Source organism: Penicillium crustosum (genome assembly GCF_028827405.1).
Source record: "Penicillium crustosum strain IBT 35664 chromosome Unknown utg000003l_segment0_segment0, whole genome shotgun sequence".
Taxonomy (NCBI): Eukaryota; Fungi; Ascomycota; class Eurotiomycetes; order Eurotiales; family Aspergillaceae; genus Penicillium; species Penicillium crustosum.
The window spans coordinates 2,780,084-2,792,543 of record NW_026623124.1 but is presented as its reverse complement, the minus strand read 5'-3'; the positions used below and the strand labels follow the sequence as shown (position 1 = coordinate 2,792,543).

Genomic DNA, 12,460 nt, shown 5'->3' with positions numbered 1-12,460 from the left:
GATGGAAAATTCATTATTCTCCATTGCATTTCTCAATGAAGTACACCGTACTCCGTACTCCGTAGGGTATTCTCAAAAGAGAAGACCAAAGTGTAGTTGACTCATTCCAACCTTGGCAGGTTCGGACCAAACACAGCTTAGCCCGAGACGACCCGAGCCAGCACATGACATCATCCAGGAACTGCCGCCTAAGCTAACTCCAGTTCTTCCAACTTCCTCCATTCCACCTGCCTCTATCACCACAACACCCTCAATTACAAATATCCAAACCGTCAAGATGTTCCGCTTCGTAAGTCTACCAATACTAGCCCCGAACCCCACCAATTCATCCTCCCCTAGCTCCCAGGCCACCATCTAATACCCAAACAGAGCAAAACCCTCGACCCAATCACTCTCTTCCACTCCCCCTCCATCCAAGCATCCACTAGAACCCTCAACATCCTGAAGCAAGCTTCCTCAACCGCTAGCGAAACCGCCACAGAAGACCAGGCTAGCGACCACTCCACCCACGCAAAGCAACAGCGCGGTGAGTTCGAGCTGGAGGTTACCACTTCCCCCCGACAACAGACCAGCTTCGCAGTATCCTCGACTACATCTCGCCCGTCAGCGGTGTTGGTGGTCCGGGCGAAAAGGTGACATATGGTGTTGCGGAGCTGGTGAAGGGCGCCCGCGATGCGGAGGATGCGCTGAAGAAGTTCAAGGAGAATAACGAGAACTTCGTGAGGCCTATCGTATGTTCGACCTTTTTCCTACCTTATTTCTATTTCCGTGTCTGTATGTTTTTTTGCTAATATTCTATTCTACAGACCGTTGACTGGGTGAATGGCCGCGCTGTCATTGGAGACAACCAGTCCGAGATCCTGCGCATGGTGCGCCAGCTTCCTGCAAACTAAAAGAATCGATGATTTACTGCGAGAAGATATATGCGCTACATATAATCTACTCGGAATTTGATCATGAACGAACTCAAACTCATATTCCATATTCCATACAATGAAACCATATTACTAGCAGAAGAAAGGAACTGCGCCACTTTTGGTCTATGGCTGTATCATACAAGAATCAATTTCACAACTCCACCCGCATAATAAAACTAGAACGAGTCGAGAAACCGTATCGCGCTGCAAGGTGCAAGTTGAAAAATGAAGTTGAAGTTAAAACAGAAAGAAAAGAAAAGATGCAAAGATGACCCATTAAACTCAATACTGGGACAGCTGGCACAAAGAAACCAAGATCCAGCTCGGAGTCCCGCAACGCGCCAGCGGAACGTAAGAAGAAAAAAAGGTTGACCGAATATGGGTGAAATCTGGATTGTGGTCAGGAACCTAGAACATCGTCCCGAATGTGCCGTCCGTTGCGATAGGCTTCCGTGGCGAGCTGCTGCGGCCGTTGCTGTCGACAGCGGGTTTGCGGTGACTAGAGTGGTCAGTAAGAGAACGATCGTACAAAGAAAAGCTATTCAGCTTGGATTCGAGCCAAACATACCGGAAAGTAAACCCGACAAACAAGCCCTTGCCCATCTTGTCATCGCGATCGGCCATATCCTCCAGCGCGCGCTGCTTATCATGGACCTCCTTGTACTTAGCCATATCCGCCTCGTTGCTGAAGTCATCGAAGTACCCAGCATCAGTCTCGGAATCAAGTTCAGGCACGAATGGAGCCCGTTGATCACGTAGACTCTCGAAGTCGACCTCGGCGAAATAGTCGTGCGAATGGATTTCTTTGATATTCTTGAACCGTTGCTCCTTCCCAGCAACCAGTTTCGTGATGAGATCCCACGTCCGCCGTGACAAGAAGTAGTTCGGATCTTCGTAGACGGGCTTCCGCAACACCTTTTGCCAGCGTTTCAGGTTCTGCCATGTCTCCTCGACTGTCGCGCCTGCAAAGGGTGGATAACCCGCCAATGCCTCGAACAGCATACATCCCAAGCTCCAGTAATCCACAGTGAAATCGTATTGGTCGCCCTTAAGAACTTCCGGTGCCATGTAGTCCGGCGATCCGACGATCGACTTGGCGTAGTTAACTTCCCGCTGGCGCAAAGACTGGTATCCTTGTCGTCGTTCGGCCATTGTACGTTGTTCCATGGGGCGACCAAAGGGAACGGGGGTATTTCCGACTTCCTCAAGCTTAACGCGCATTGACTCGATCTTGCCTGGACTCAGCATACCAGCCGCCAGACCGAAATCGGTCAGCTTGACATGGCCCGTGGAATCGATGAGGAAATTCTCGGGCTTCAAATCACGGTGAATGTATCCCAGCACATGGAGCGCGTCAATGCAACTGAACATTTCAGCAATGTAGAAGCGGGCATGACGATTATGGAGAACACCGGTATTATTCAGCAGCGTGCGGAAGTCCCCACCAGGAACATACTCCATGGCCAAGTAGATCTGGGAGTCATCCTGGAAGGCATAGAGCAGCTTGACTAGCCACTCGCTCTTGGCGGCAGTGAGAATATCGCGCTCGGTTAGGATATGACGAATCTCATCCAGCTTGAAAAGCAGCTTTTTGCTCATTACTTTCAACGCGCACACTTCACGCGTATCCTTCTTCTGTGCCAGATACACCTGTCCATATCCACCCTGACCAACCTGAGTCAGAATCTGGAAGTCGCCCTGGCGGAGGCGTGTGCGACGCTTTCGCAGGTGTGCACGCTCGCGACCGAGGTATTTTAGGAGGGCTGGTTCGTGCTCTTCGTTAGGGGTAGCAGGGGGGTCGGGGTAGGCGGCTTTGAATTGTGTGTGGCGGGTTTGGCGATTGTGAACGTAGCTGAGGAGATCGAAGTAATGGTCAAGGAAGTCTGTCGTGCATATGTCAGTTAATCCGTCCTAGAATGTTGGGTTAGGTGGCGACATACAGAGTTGAGTCACATTGACAAGGCGCTTCACTTTGGGTTGGGCGAGCTTCTCCATTTCCTCGGGGGTCAGGCCGCGCATCTGCACTTGGCGTCTGGTTGTTTCATCGCGTGGTTGGTATGGCTCCTGACGTGAAAGTGCAGCAGCAGTTGGGGTTGATCCCAGATCCTTCGTTAGGCGCGTTGGGTTGGGGGGTGTGTTCTCCTTGTTGGCCCTACGCGTTGGGCTCGAAGGGGTTTGGTGGATAACGCTCTCGTTGAAGTCCTCGCCGCTCTTGCCAGCAGAGAACATTGGATGATTGTAGTGGTTGTATGTCGATTTAGAAGGAGAAGTGGGAGTCAACTTCATCGCCTTGTCGAAGACATTGGGTAGGTCGAGTGCGCCCGGAGGCAATCTTGACTTGCTGGGGCTACCCTGGGGGGTCTGTGGGGGACTGGTAAAGCCATCGGCAGGAGTAGAGGGGCGATCAAATTGACCACGAGTATGCAATAGTGGTGGTGGGTTAGGGAGTCGTAGACCAAGATGGTCCTCTGAAATAATAGCCATGGTGTTGATGGAGGAGCGATAGAGGGGTTGGTTGTGACCCCCTGTGATAAGGCCGGAACTAATTGGCACTAGCCCAAGAACAAAGGCAAAGTGACTGAAGGATGTTTTTGCTTGTACACAGAGAGGGAAAAAGGAAAAAAAAAAGAAGAAAATGCCTTTGTCTCAGGAAATATTGAAGGTTTATATTTATTATTTCAAAGTCGATCCCTCTCCACCAAGATCGAACGGATCTTGATTCTCTCAATTCGACAATCCACTCCATGCCGATATCCCCTCCCTTCCTCACAGAGTTGCTGTAGCAACTCTCCCCACGTCATACACACTGAATTAAACACACTTTAAAACCCAGCAGAGTGGATGAGTTTATCGAGGCGAGCTGAACATCATCTCCACTTCCAATCGCTAATTGTGCTTTGACTCTTCCTTTCAAGTAGGATCGACTCTGTATGGAGTCGAACATGAAACCGCTACTGGTGGATGTGTTCGGACTCTGTTTTTTGACTTTTGCATAATCCATGAGATCAGCGAATGTCGCACATCTGAGTTCGTGTCCGGGGGAATAAGCAATAATTGTCCGGTCAATACTGTATGTATGTACATAGGTACATAGGTACATATATATATAAGCAACCCACAGTAGGGGCTCTGCAATCACATGTGGAATTCTGAGGCTATCGCAAGGGACATAAGCAAACTACCGAATAGGGAATAGCTTGCTTGACACAGCTGGGATGTTCCATGGATTGGAGGCACGGGGACCCCGATAATTGGCAATTCCAACCATGGATCCCACAAATTTAAAATGAAAATATAATTTAATTTCGGCCTATTATCCTATTATCCTATTATTCACGCAGCACCCTGCTTCCGTTGGCCAGTCTGGATTTCGTTAGTCTCGCCCTTGAATACGATTTCAGAATTCAGCCCTGGATACGGAATACCCACATAAAACGCCAGTCCATAATCATCCGTTGTAAAGGTGATTGTGGCCCCCTTGGGGAAATAAAACACATCGCCCGGAGTCGCCGTGACCTTTTGGCCCGTCTCATCGGCAATCTCAAACTTACCCTCGACGATAATCTTCATTTCGTCGTAGGTGTAGGTGTAGACGAGGGGTGTACCCTTCTCCAGTCGGTAAAAGCCGCATGACATGGGCTTGTCAGGGTTCTCGTTCTCGCTATAGTATGTCAGCAAAGTTCCCAACCTAAGACACTATGTATCAGCCATACCTTGATTGCACATCACCCAAGAAGGCGTTGTCATTTGCGATAAGGGGCGGCTTGAAGGTAGATTGCGCCTTAGCGTGGTAGGTGAAGGGAACCGCCATGGTTGAATCTGTGTGACTGTGAGGGCTAATGTAGTATGGAAATAAATTGATACTCTACTTAGTTCTCGAGGGTTACCTCTGCTTTATACTGATCTTGCCGCAGTCTACCATTGTATGAAATGAGGGGATGCCCTTCAAAAAGAAAGGATTTCTCAAACTTAGAGGAACTAAATCCAGACAAAAAGCGACAGTCGGATCTGATGTCCTGACTAGGCAGTCCAACAGAGAACCAGTTGGGAGAAGTTATGGATAGAATGAGGGGCTTACGGGGAGATGAGGGGAAGCTTGAATCTTGAGATAAAGACGAAATGGTAGCGTGGGGAGACTGTTATCAATGGAGAGAAAACTACCGACAAGTTTTGGCAGTATTGCTCCGATCTCATAGACTATGGGGTCTACTTCGCGTGATAAGATTGTGTAGTTGAGTAGTTGGTACATGGATATGCAGATGATGCTGAGTCGGGGGGATTCCTTTACTTGATGCGGTTAGCCCTTCCCCATCACATCAACCCCGGAACCACGATCACTGGCTTTGGATGCTTGGCATAATTTTTTCGAATGAATATACCACATCTAGAAGGAAGCAGCCGACTATTCTTGTTGTTTTTCATTTAGCATTGTCAATTCTAGTATTTTTATATCTTTATAGAGCCATAATACAGAAAATCCCCCAAAGGTTAGGAAAGAACTCGGTACGGTGAATGGAGGTGAGAATGAGATGCTCAATGCGAGGTGTGGCACTTTCTTTTGAGCACACTTTAGGGACATACGTACCTAGGATTTCTGATATTGATTCACTATGAAGAAGACTGTTTTCCACGCACGGCTTTCCAATATCGACTATTTAACATTACTTTCAGCCTTGTTCAACAAGCGGCTCTGTGGCGGCCTCTCCCAGCGAAAGCAATACTGCCCTAGCTTCATTGCAGTATTCCTAGACCGAGGGCCCGTTCTCCAAACTGGCTTTCCATCCCTAGTACCCACCTCGAATGGTACAGTGTACTCGGGCGCCGTTGATAGGTCTGGCAACGTAAGTCGGTTTGGTGCATTCAAATATCGTTTCATGTCCGCGTCCACGTCGGATCTTCGTGTTGCTACCCATTCATTCAGAAACTTGCGGAATTCCGATATCTCAGAGTCCAGCTCGCGATGACTAGGCCACTCTGAGATACTTTGCACCATATCAATATTTCGCTCCCAGTGAGGGATACCCGAGAAGGACGTATCATTCGTGATAAGCTCGTAGAGTGTGAAAACAACACTACTAACATCATCTCGGCCGTCATGTAGGTTTTTCTGTCCAGATGCAGCCCGGTCAAAATCGAAGAGAAGAATCTTATGTGTGAAAGGATCGATAAGCAGGTTCCGGGGTGCAATATCTTGATGCATGATTCCATATTGTAGGTTGAGAAAATCCACGAGTTGGGTAAGCTGCTGCAGCCACTCAAATCGAAAAAGGACCTTTGGGTCGGCGAGAGTTACACCTGGGATATACTTTGTCGTGAAACCAATCACCCGAGACTCGTCGAGGACAACGCGATCAAATGGTACCATGTTGGGATGTGGTGGTAGGCTTTTAAGAATGTTAAGTTCATCCCAAGCCATTTGTATTCTTAGAGCCTTGTATAAGATGTTGAACTTAAAGGCAACCTTTCGAGGAATCCCGGACTCATCTTCGTACGATAGGAGATCAACAAATGGTCCAAGCCTATCGAGCTCTTGGAATTTAGAGTACTGAATTGTAAGGCAGTCGGCAAGCGACCCACAGAGCGAGAAGAAAGGGTATGCAATAAACATCGTATCATCTTCTTCCGGATCCGTCGAAACCTCAGTAAGGAGCCCATTGTCATCGACTGTGATTGCGCGGACTTCAGGAGATATATAATCAGCTAATGATGCCAGAATGGAGAGCTCTACACCCCCATCGGGTGGAAATAGCTTAGTAGTGCCTTTGACCTTGATCATCCGCAGTTGATCCCAATCCCAGACATTGGAATAAGATTGGGTGGCGGGGTTTTCGCTCGGGCCGTAGTAGCCCTGGCTGTCGGACCAAAATCTGTCTTGAGGGTTGATCATGGCGAAGCCATGGAGACGAGGGATCTGTAAGAGGTTGTTTTGGAGTAATTTCGATGGCAGTTACCTAAGTAAATGAGAAGGGTGATTTCAGAAATAGGATTAAGCCCTGGTGGTCATGTGGACGCATTAGCACAAGGATACCCTTGTGCCTTATGTATCCCCACATTGTTATGTGTTCGAATAAGCACCAATCCAGTAACAGTTCTTCACCCCTGGTTCTCTTATTTGCTTTCGAGCCTCATACATAACTAGCCAAACCCGGTGTTTGGACCGTAGCACGTATTGGCTAACGTGTGATAGGGAGAGTCTAAACACTTATAGTTAGCTCCTCTAGAGGGAATCGCATTTGACTACCATGTAGAATCAATTCCCCCACGAGAGATGATACTTGAAGTGTGATTGAATTTAAATGTGACATGATCCACATACTCGAAAAACAGCTCTAAGTAGTAACATACCCCAGATCTTCTGTAACGAAGCCTATCTTTGCCTTATAAACCAAATTCCTTGCTTTGCAAGAAGTGGGAACCTTTTCCTTGAGTCCAAGCCGAACCCGAAATCGGTAAAAATCAAGGGCCTAATTGCCGCATGACTTGTGCAATTAAGCTGTCTTGAGTCGAGGTCTAGAGCTACGAATTTGACTAATGTCGGTGGAGTTGCGGATCCGGCTATATCTCCGACGATGCCGACGATTCTATGAATGCAGCAAGTATAAATACTTTGGTCCATCCTCAACAAGTAGAATCTGGCTCCATATCTCTCAACACAATTTGTATTCCACGTCTTGCAATTCCGGGGCCACTTTGCCAATAACCCAACACCCCTCTCTCATTTCCAAACCAAGATGCCGTTGACAATCCACCACCTTGGCCGCTCACAATCAGAGCGCATCGTCTGGCTCGCAGAAGAACTTGGCATCAAGTATGACTTCGTCTTCCACAAGCGCGACCCTATCCTGGCTCCGCAATCAATCAAAGACCTGCATCCTTCCGGCACCGCACCGGTGATAGAAGATGACAATTCCCCCTTTACAAAAAACAAGGTCGTGCTTGCTGAATCAGGCGCTATCATTGACTACATTATTGCCGCCTACGGGGAGGGCCGCTTCGCACGCACACCGAAAGACGGCGAGGAATACGTCCAATTCCTGGAGTGGTACCACTGGGCGAATGCCTCCCTGCAACCAACCTTGTTCCGTGTGTTGATGAACAGGCGCTTGAGCAACGACCCAGAGGCACCGCATGTCAAGCTGGGCGATGTGAAACTAGAGGGTGCGCTCTCAATGATTGAGGCGAGACTCGGTGAAACCGGATCCTACTTAGTTGGGAATGACGTCACCGCAGCGGATATCATGGCGATCTGTACTCTCACCACCATGAGAGGATTCTGCCCCATTGAATTTGACGAGCAAAAGCATAAGAACATTCTGGCTTATCTGAAACGTGTTGGTGACCGACCTGCCTATCAAAAGGCTATGAAGGTTTGTGAGGGAAAAGATTTCGTGCCTATTCTTGGTGCAAAAGCTGAGCAGTTTGTATTCCCTTACTGAGGTGGATCCGGATATTATGCATTGTAAATTATCCTGCACATAAATAATATGAACTTCTAGAACTTCCAACTTACAAATCAGCCATGACCAAGTGGGGCCTCCCATGAAGCAATCGTCGCATACAGGCAATCGACCGCGGCTTAGGAATCTTAAAAAGTGAATACTGTTTCACCTAAGATAGTCTCTAGGCCATATTTCTTCTCAGATCAGAAGTTGTAGAGGTTCTGCTGGTCGATCTTGGTGCCAACGGGTACTTCCCCGAAAACAGCATTAGCACGCCAAAGACACACTTGGCCGAACACCTGGGTAGACTGTCCTGATATGACACTTTTTATCAGGACTGTAATATATCATATCAAGAAATGGATCAATACCGAACCAACACAAGAATCCGACTAAGGACATAGTTCCTTTGCGCGTAAGGGAAGACAGTCTCTCAGGTATCGCAGAGACTGCTGCTGCTGGGGGAATCAGAGAATCGTCACTCCGAAAACATAGGCTCCTGGTATGTTTACGTTTTCGCAGTAGGGACAATATCGGACGAGACCTTGCTGAGTAACGCCTACGAAGGCAAATGTGGCTTACTGTTCGCGTTGGATGATCAGGGTTGGTAGGTGCTCAGGTGGGTGTTCCGGGCATAGCGTCGCACTCAACACTAACACGGGTAATGAAGATAATGTGCAATGTGCGTCGGATTTTGATTAGGCTGGTTGTGTCTCCGTATTACTGGAAATTCAAATCGGGTGGCCGTGGGGTTGCTGTGGGTAGTTGCTTGAGGGCTTCCGGGATAGGGGGATCGCGTATTGGAAAGTTGAATGAAAGCGTTGGAGCCAAGTAAACCACCACCATGGTGGACATATTAGTTCCTAGATCAACCATATTTTGTAGTCAGAGAGTAGGTCACAATTGCAGAAAAACAAATCTCGATACACATCATTGTCATCACTCATCAACAAGAGAACAACAGATCCCTAGACGCCGCGCTGATTCAAGGCAACACCGGGTCAGGGCTGCAAAGTACAATTTCAACCTTAACAAAATAATAGGGAGCCACAACAATGGGAACACAAAAACAAAACTCAGGGAAGGAACAAGAACTCGGGCTGCTTGCTTGGTTAGCCGTTTTATTAGTGTAGCAGGCTGGGACGCAAAGAACAACAGGTTCTTTTCAGTCGACTCCCAAACTTGCAACCAAGATTTTGGCTATCGCTGTCAAGCTAGCCAAGGAAAACTATGGATTGCACAGTTAGCTCTTGGATGAAATAGTCTGACAGGTGTCGAACTCACCTTCCCATCCCCACTCAGCCATAACATTCACCCAGTGCAATCTGCCACGCACAGTTCTTTCAAATTCAATATTTTCAAGCGACGCGAGTGCGGAACCCCGTCGCGCAAACCTCGATGTAGGCTGCCCTGGTCTTCCTCCTGTTGGGCCCTTGTGGGAACCATTGAGACCGTATTTGCGGAAATCGGTTGGTAACGATGAGCTCATTTTCTCCCTGTCTCCAGATGAAAAAGACTCGCCACTACGCGAGCTGGTCATTTCACGCGCTCTTCTCGCATTCATTGCGTCGCGACGCTCCCAGACCTCCTTTAACACCTCTAGACAGCGATCTACACCACCTAGCGTTAAGCGAGACTGAATTGTGGTCCATCGATCCAAGACCCATTTTCGGTCATCGTCGGTGTCAACTTCAGCGCCAGCTGCTAACAGAGGGAACATCTGTATGATAGTAGTCCGGGATGTATACGGAACGGTGGCAAGCAAGATGAGGACCCTCTTCGCTAATTCATCGGCCGGCTCAGAGGGTATCTCTGGAACGGCCTGATGCAGGTACAGCAACGTAGCCCAACGATAGGCATGTGCAACTTGAATGCTATGTTGAACCTCAGAATTTGGGTCATCTGGTGGTTCAAACCATTGCGGTGGCTCCCATTGCTCGACCAGAGCTTTGAGCTCCATAGCTTGGGCTACAACCGACACCGTATTTGACGAGCTCTTCCGCACTTGCTGGATCAGCTTCGCCACACGACTTATGAGAGGATACAGAGTAGTTGCACAGCCCATCAACGGATCAATATCATGGACTGTGTCACTCGGAAGCTCGAAGATTGAAGAATCCCAGTTTTGAGGACCACACTCATCCAAAGAAGTTAGTCGCGCAATCACGTCCATATATGACCATGTGTTATAGAGGAACCGGATGCGATCCAGTTCCTCGTCGCTAACCCCCCTTTGCATCCCGGCTGCGATTACCTGGCACATTAGTGTTTTTGCGCCTCGCAAATGTTGAATGCATGTGCCGGTGTGTTGGTCCCAGGTATCAGCGAATGCCAACGCCAGACTAGTTGCCAGGGCAGTATCCGCTCTCATATTGTGAATCTGTCCAACTAGACCAGATATGCTCTGGCGCATGTGCTTTGCACCTTGCACCCGAAGATGGGGGCTTTCCTTGCCCGAGTGGAAAGCCGTCAGCGCAAAGATGGCATGGCGAAGTGCAGGCGTGTCTTTTGCTAACGGCCAAATGAGTGTTCGCCACGGATTCTCTAATGCACCATCTTTGATAGATAAAATTCCACATGTGAGCTTATCAAACCGCAACACAAGCATTTCTGGACTTTCCGGTGCCAGAGATGGGTTGTCTGACATGCTTGGAGGGCTGAGAGTGAAAGAATCTGTCTCTGGCAATGTGAAGTTCCACGGTCCCAGTCCTGGATCTGACTTCCGGATAATCTCCTCAATGTCATCATTTTCATCCTCCAATAGTTGAGAGAAGCTCAACCTCGATGGGTCTGGATCTGGCTGCACCGGACCAAGGGGCATGTGTCTAACAGGATCAGCGTTGACATCAGAAACCAGCGAATTTGCGAGTGACAAAGAATCTTGAAAGGGCTCCAAGAATGATATGAAATTGAAAGGGGGAGAGTCGGCAGACAATGACACGTTAATGTCAAGGGGAGGCGCGGTACACTCGGCCATAGAAACATCTTCTCGCGGGACAGGCAGGTCGTCAAGGGACCGTGCTTCGGTAGATAGAAAACTATTGGTACTAATGGGCGAGCTATGTAAAGGAGAGTCTGGAGGCGAACGAGAGCCATCAAAATTATGGGACTGTATGCGAATCGGTGATGCTGATTGTTCAGTCGTTGGAGGGGTCGGAAAGGTCTGGCCAATGTTGGCGACAGAGGAAGTTTGATTGGACGAAGAGTTTGCTAAAGAAGATTTATGAGTATATCATGTCTAACCTGCTCGGCACCCGTGACTTACTTTTCTTGGCTTTGGTCACTGTAGGCCGCCCGGAAGCGAAGTTGGTTTCTTCGAATGGTCGCCATTTGAAGTCTTTCTTGTATCCTCCACATTGGACCTTTCGTCTTTCGCACTGCTGACATGATGGCTTGACTTCGTCGCACTTCAACCGCTTTGCTTTGCAGGTGATGCAACCTATAAAAGTAGAGACTCAAGTCAATGTTGTGGACGATATGATGAAGTGACCGTCTGCATTATTCCTGCTTCACTGGTTCTTGCTTCACCGATAGAAAGAAGTGGCTTCAGTAGCTTCACATTATTTCAACTTACCATTCCGACTTTTTGTCTGCTTTGGCTTTTGTGCCCCAAGGTTTCCCCGCGCTGATGCCGGGTTGTCGGGCGGATCTAAAATCGATGGGATTTTGATGCTTTCCATACCAAGTCGTTGTTGAAACCCATTCACACGGGGGAAAACGAGATATACAGAAATATGGAGATAAAAACAGGGAGATAAGAGGCGCTGACAACGAATGGTAAATGGTTGGAAGATAGGGAATCCTACGGAGAGGAGATGATAAGCCAATGCGGGGGTGCCGATCTTGGAGAATGTGCTGTGTTTTCCATTACAATCTCAACCGGGTTGGGCATCGGCTATATCTGATTTAATGTTACAATCTGCTGAACTAAAGGGGCTTGTGTGTCGTTTTGACAGCCTTAGAGTACTTAGAGTATCCATGGACATACTATGTGGGTATCAACGACTATAAAACAATAACAACACCGTGCGGGGATAATTTCTCCAACGGCACTAGTTAGTAAATTAGGACTACAAACACAATCACTAGCTACAACAAAAATAT

General features: G+C 48.2%; 6 protein-coding genes across 6 annotated transcripts; 2 read left to right on the top strand and 4 right to left on the bottom strand.

Annotated features, from left to right (window-relative positions):
* Positions 1-35: 35 nt before the first annotated feature.
* N7487_008127 (uncharacterized protein) lies at positions 36-893 on the top strand (the record flags this gene model as incomplete). Its single annotated transcript, XM_056875857.1, has 5 exons — positions 36-54; positions 120-289; positions 370-526; positions 568-731; positions 807-893. 5 exons carry the CDS (start codon positions 36-38, stop codon positions 891-893), a joined length of 597 nt encoding a protein of 198 aa, XP_056728045.1.
* A 432-nt stretch (positions 894-1,325) lies between these two features.
* Positions 1,326-3,401, bottom strand: N7487_008126 (putative serine/threonine protein kinase; the record flags this gene model as incomplete). The annotated part of the gene is made up of 3 exons (XM_056875856.1): positions 1,326-1,416; positions 1,486-2,800; positions 2,858-3,401. 3 exons carry the CDS (start codon positions 3,399-3,401, stop codon positions 1,326-1,328), a joined length of 1,950 nt encoding a protein of 649 aa, XP_056728044.1.
* Positions 3,402-4,250: 849 nt separating this feature from the next.
* Positions 4,251-4,728, bottom strand: N7487_008125 (cupin domain-containing protein; the record flags this gene model as incomplete). Its single annotated transcript, XM_056875855.1, has 3 exons — positions 4,251-4,280; positions 4,347-4,578; positions 4,631-4,728. 3 exons carry the CDS (start codon positions 4,726-4,728, stop codon positions 4,251-4,253), a joined length of 360 nt encoding a protein of 119 aa, XP_056728043.1.
* An 840-nt stretch (positions 4,729-5,568) lies between these two features.
* Positions 5,569-6,804, bottom strand: N7487_008124 (uncharacterized protein; the record flags this gene model as incomplete). The annotated part of the gene is made up of 1 exon (XM_056875854.1): positions 5,569-6,804. The coding sequence occupies one exon, from the start codon at positions 6,802-6,804 to the stop codon at positions 5,569-5,571; it is 1,236 nt and encodes a 411-aa protein (XP_056728042.1).
* Positions 6,805-7,648: 844 nt separating this feature from the next.
* Positions 7,649-8,353, top strand: N7487_008123 (glutathione S-transferase family protein; the record flags this gene model as incomplete). Its single annotated transcript, XM_056875853.1, has 1 exon — positions 7,649-8,353. One exon carries the CDS (start codon positions 7,649-7,651, stop codon positions 8,351-8,353), a length of 705 nt encoding a protein of 234 aa, XP_056728041.1.
* A 1,217-nt stretch (positions 8,354-9,570) lies between these two features.
* Positions 9,571-12,036, bottom strand: N7487_008122 (Zn(II)2Cys6 transcription factor; the record flags this gene model as incomplete). Its single annotated transcript, XM_056875852.1, has 4 exons — positions 9,571-9,584; positions 9,641-11,566; positions 11,622-11,795; positions 11,931-12,036. 4 exons carry the CDS (start codon positions 12,034-12,036, stop codon positions 9,571-9,573), a joined length of 2,220 nt encoding a protein of 739 aa, XP_056728040.1.
* Positions 12,037-12,460: the final 424 nt, after the last annotated feature.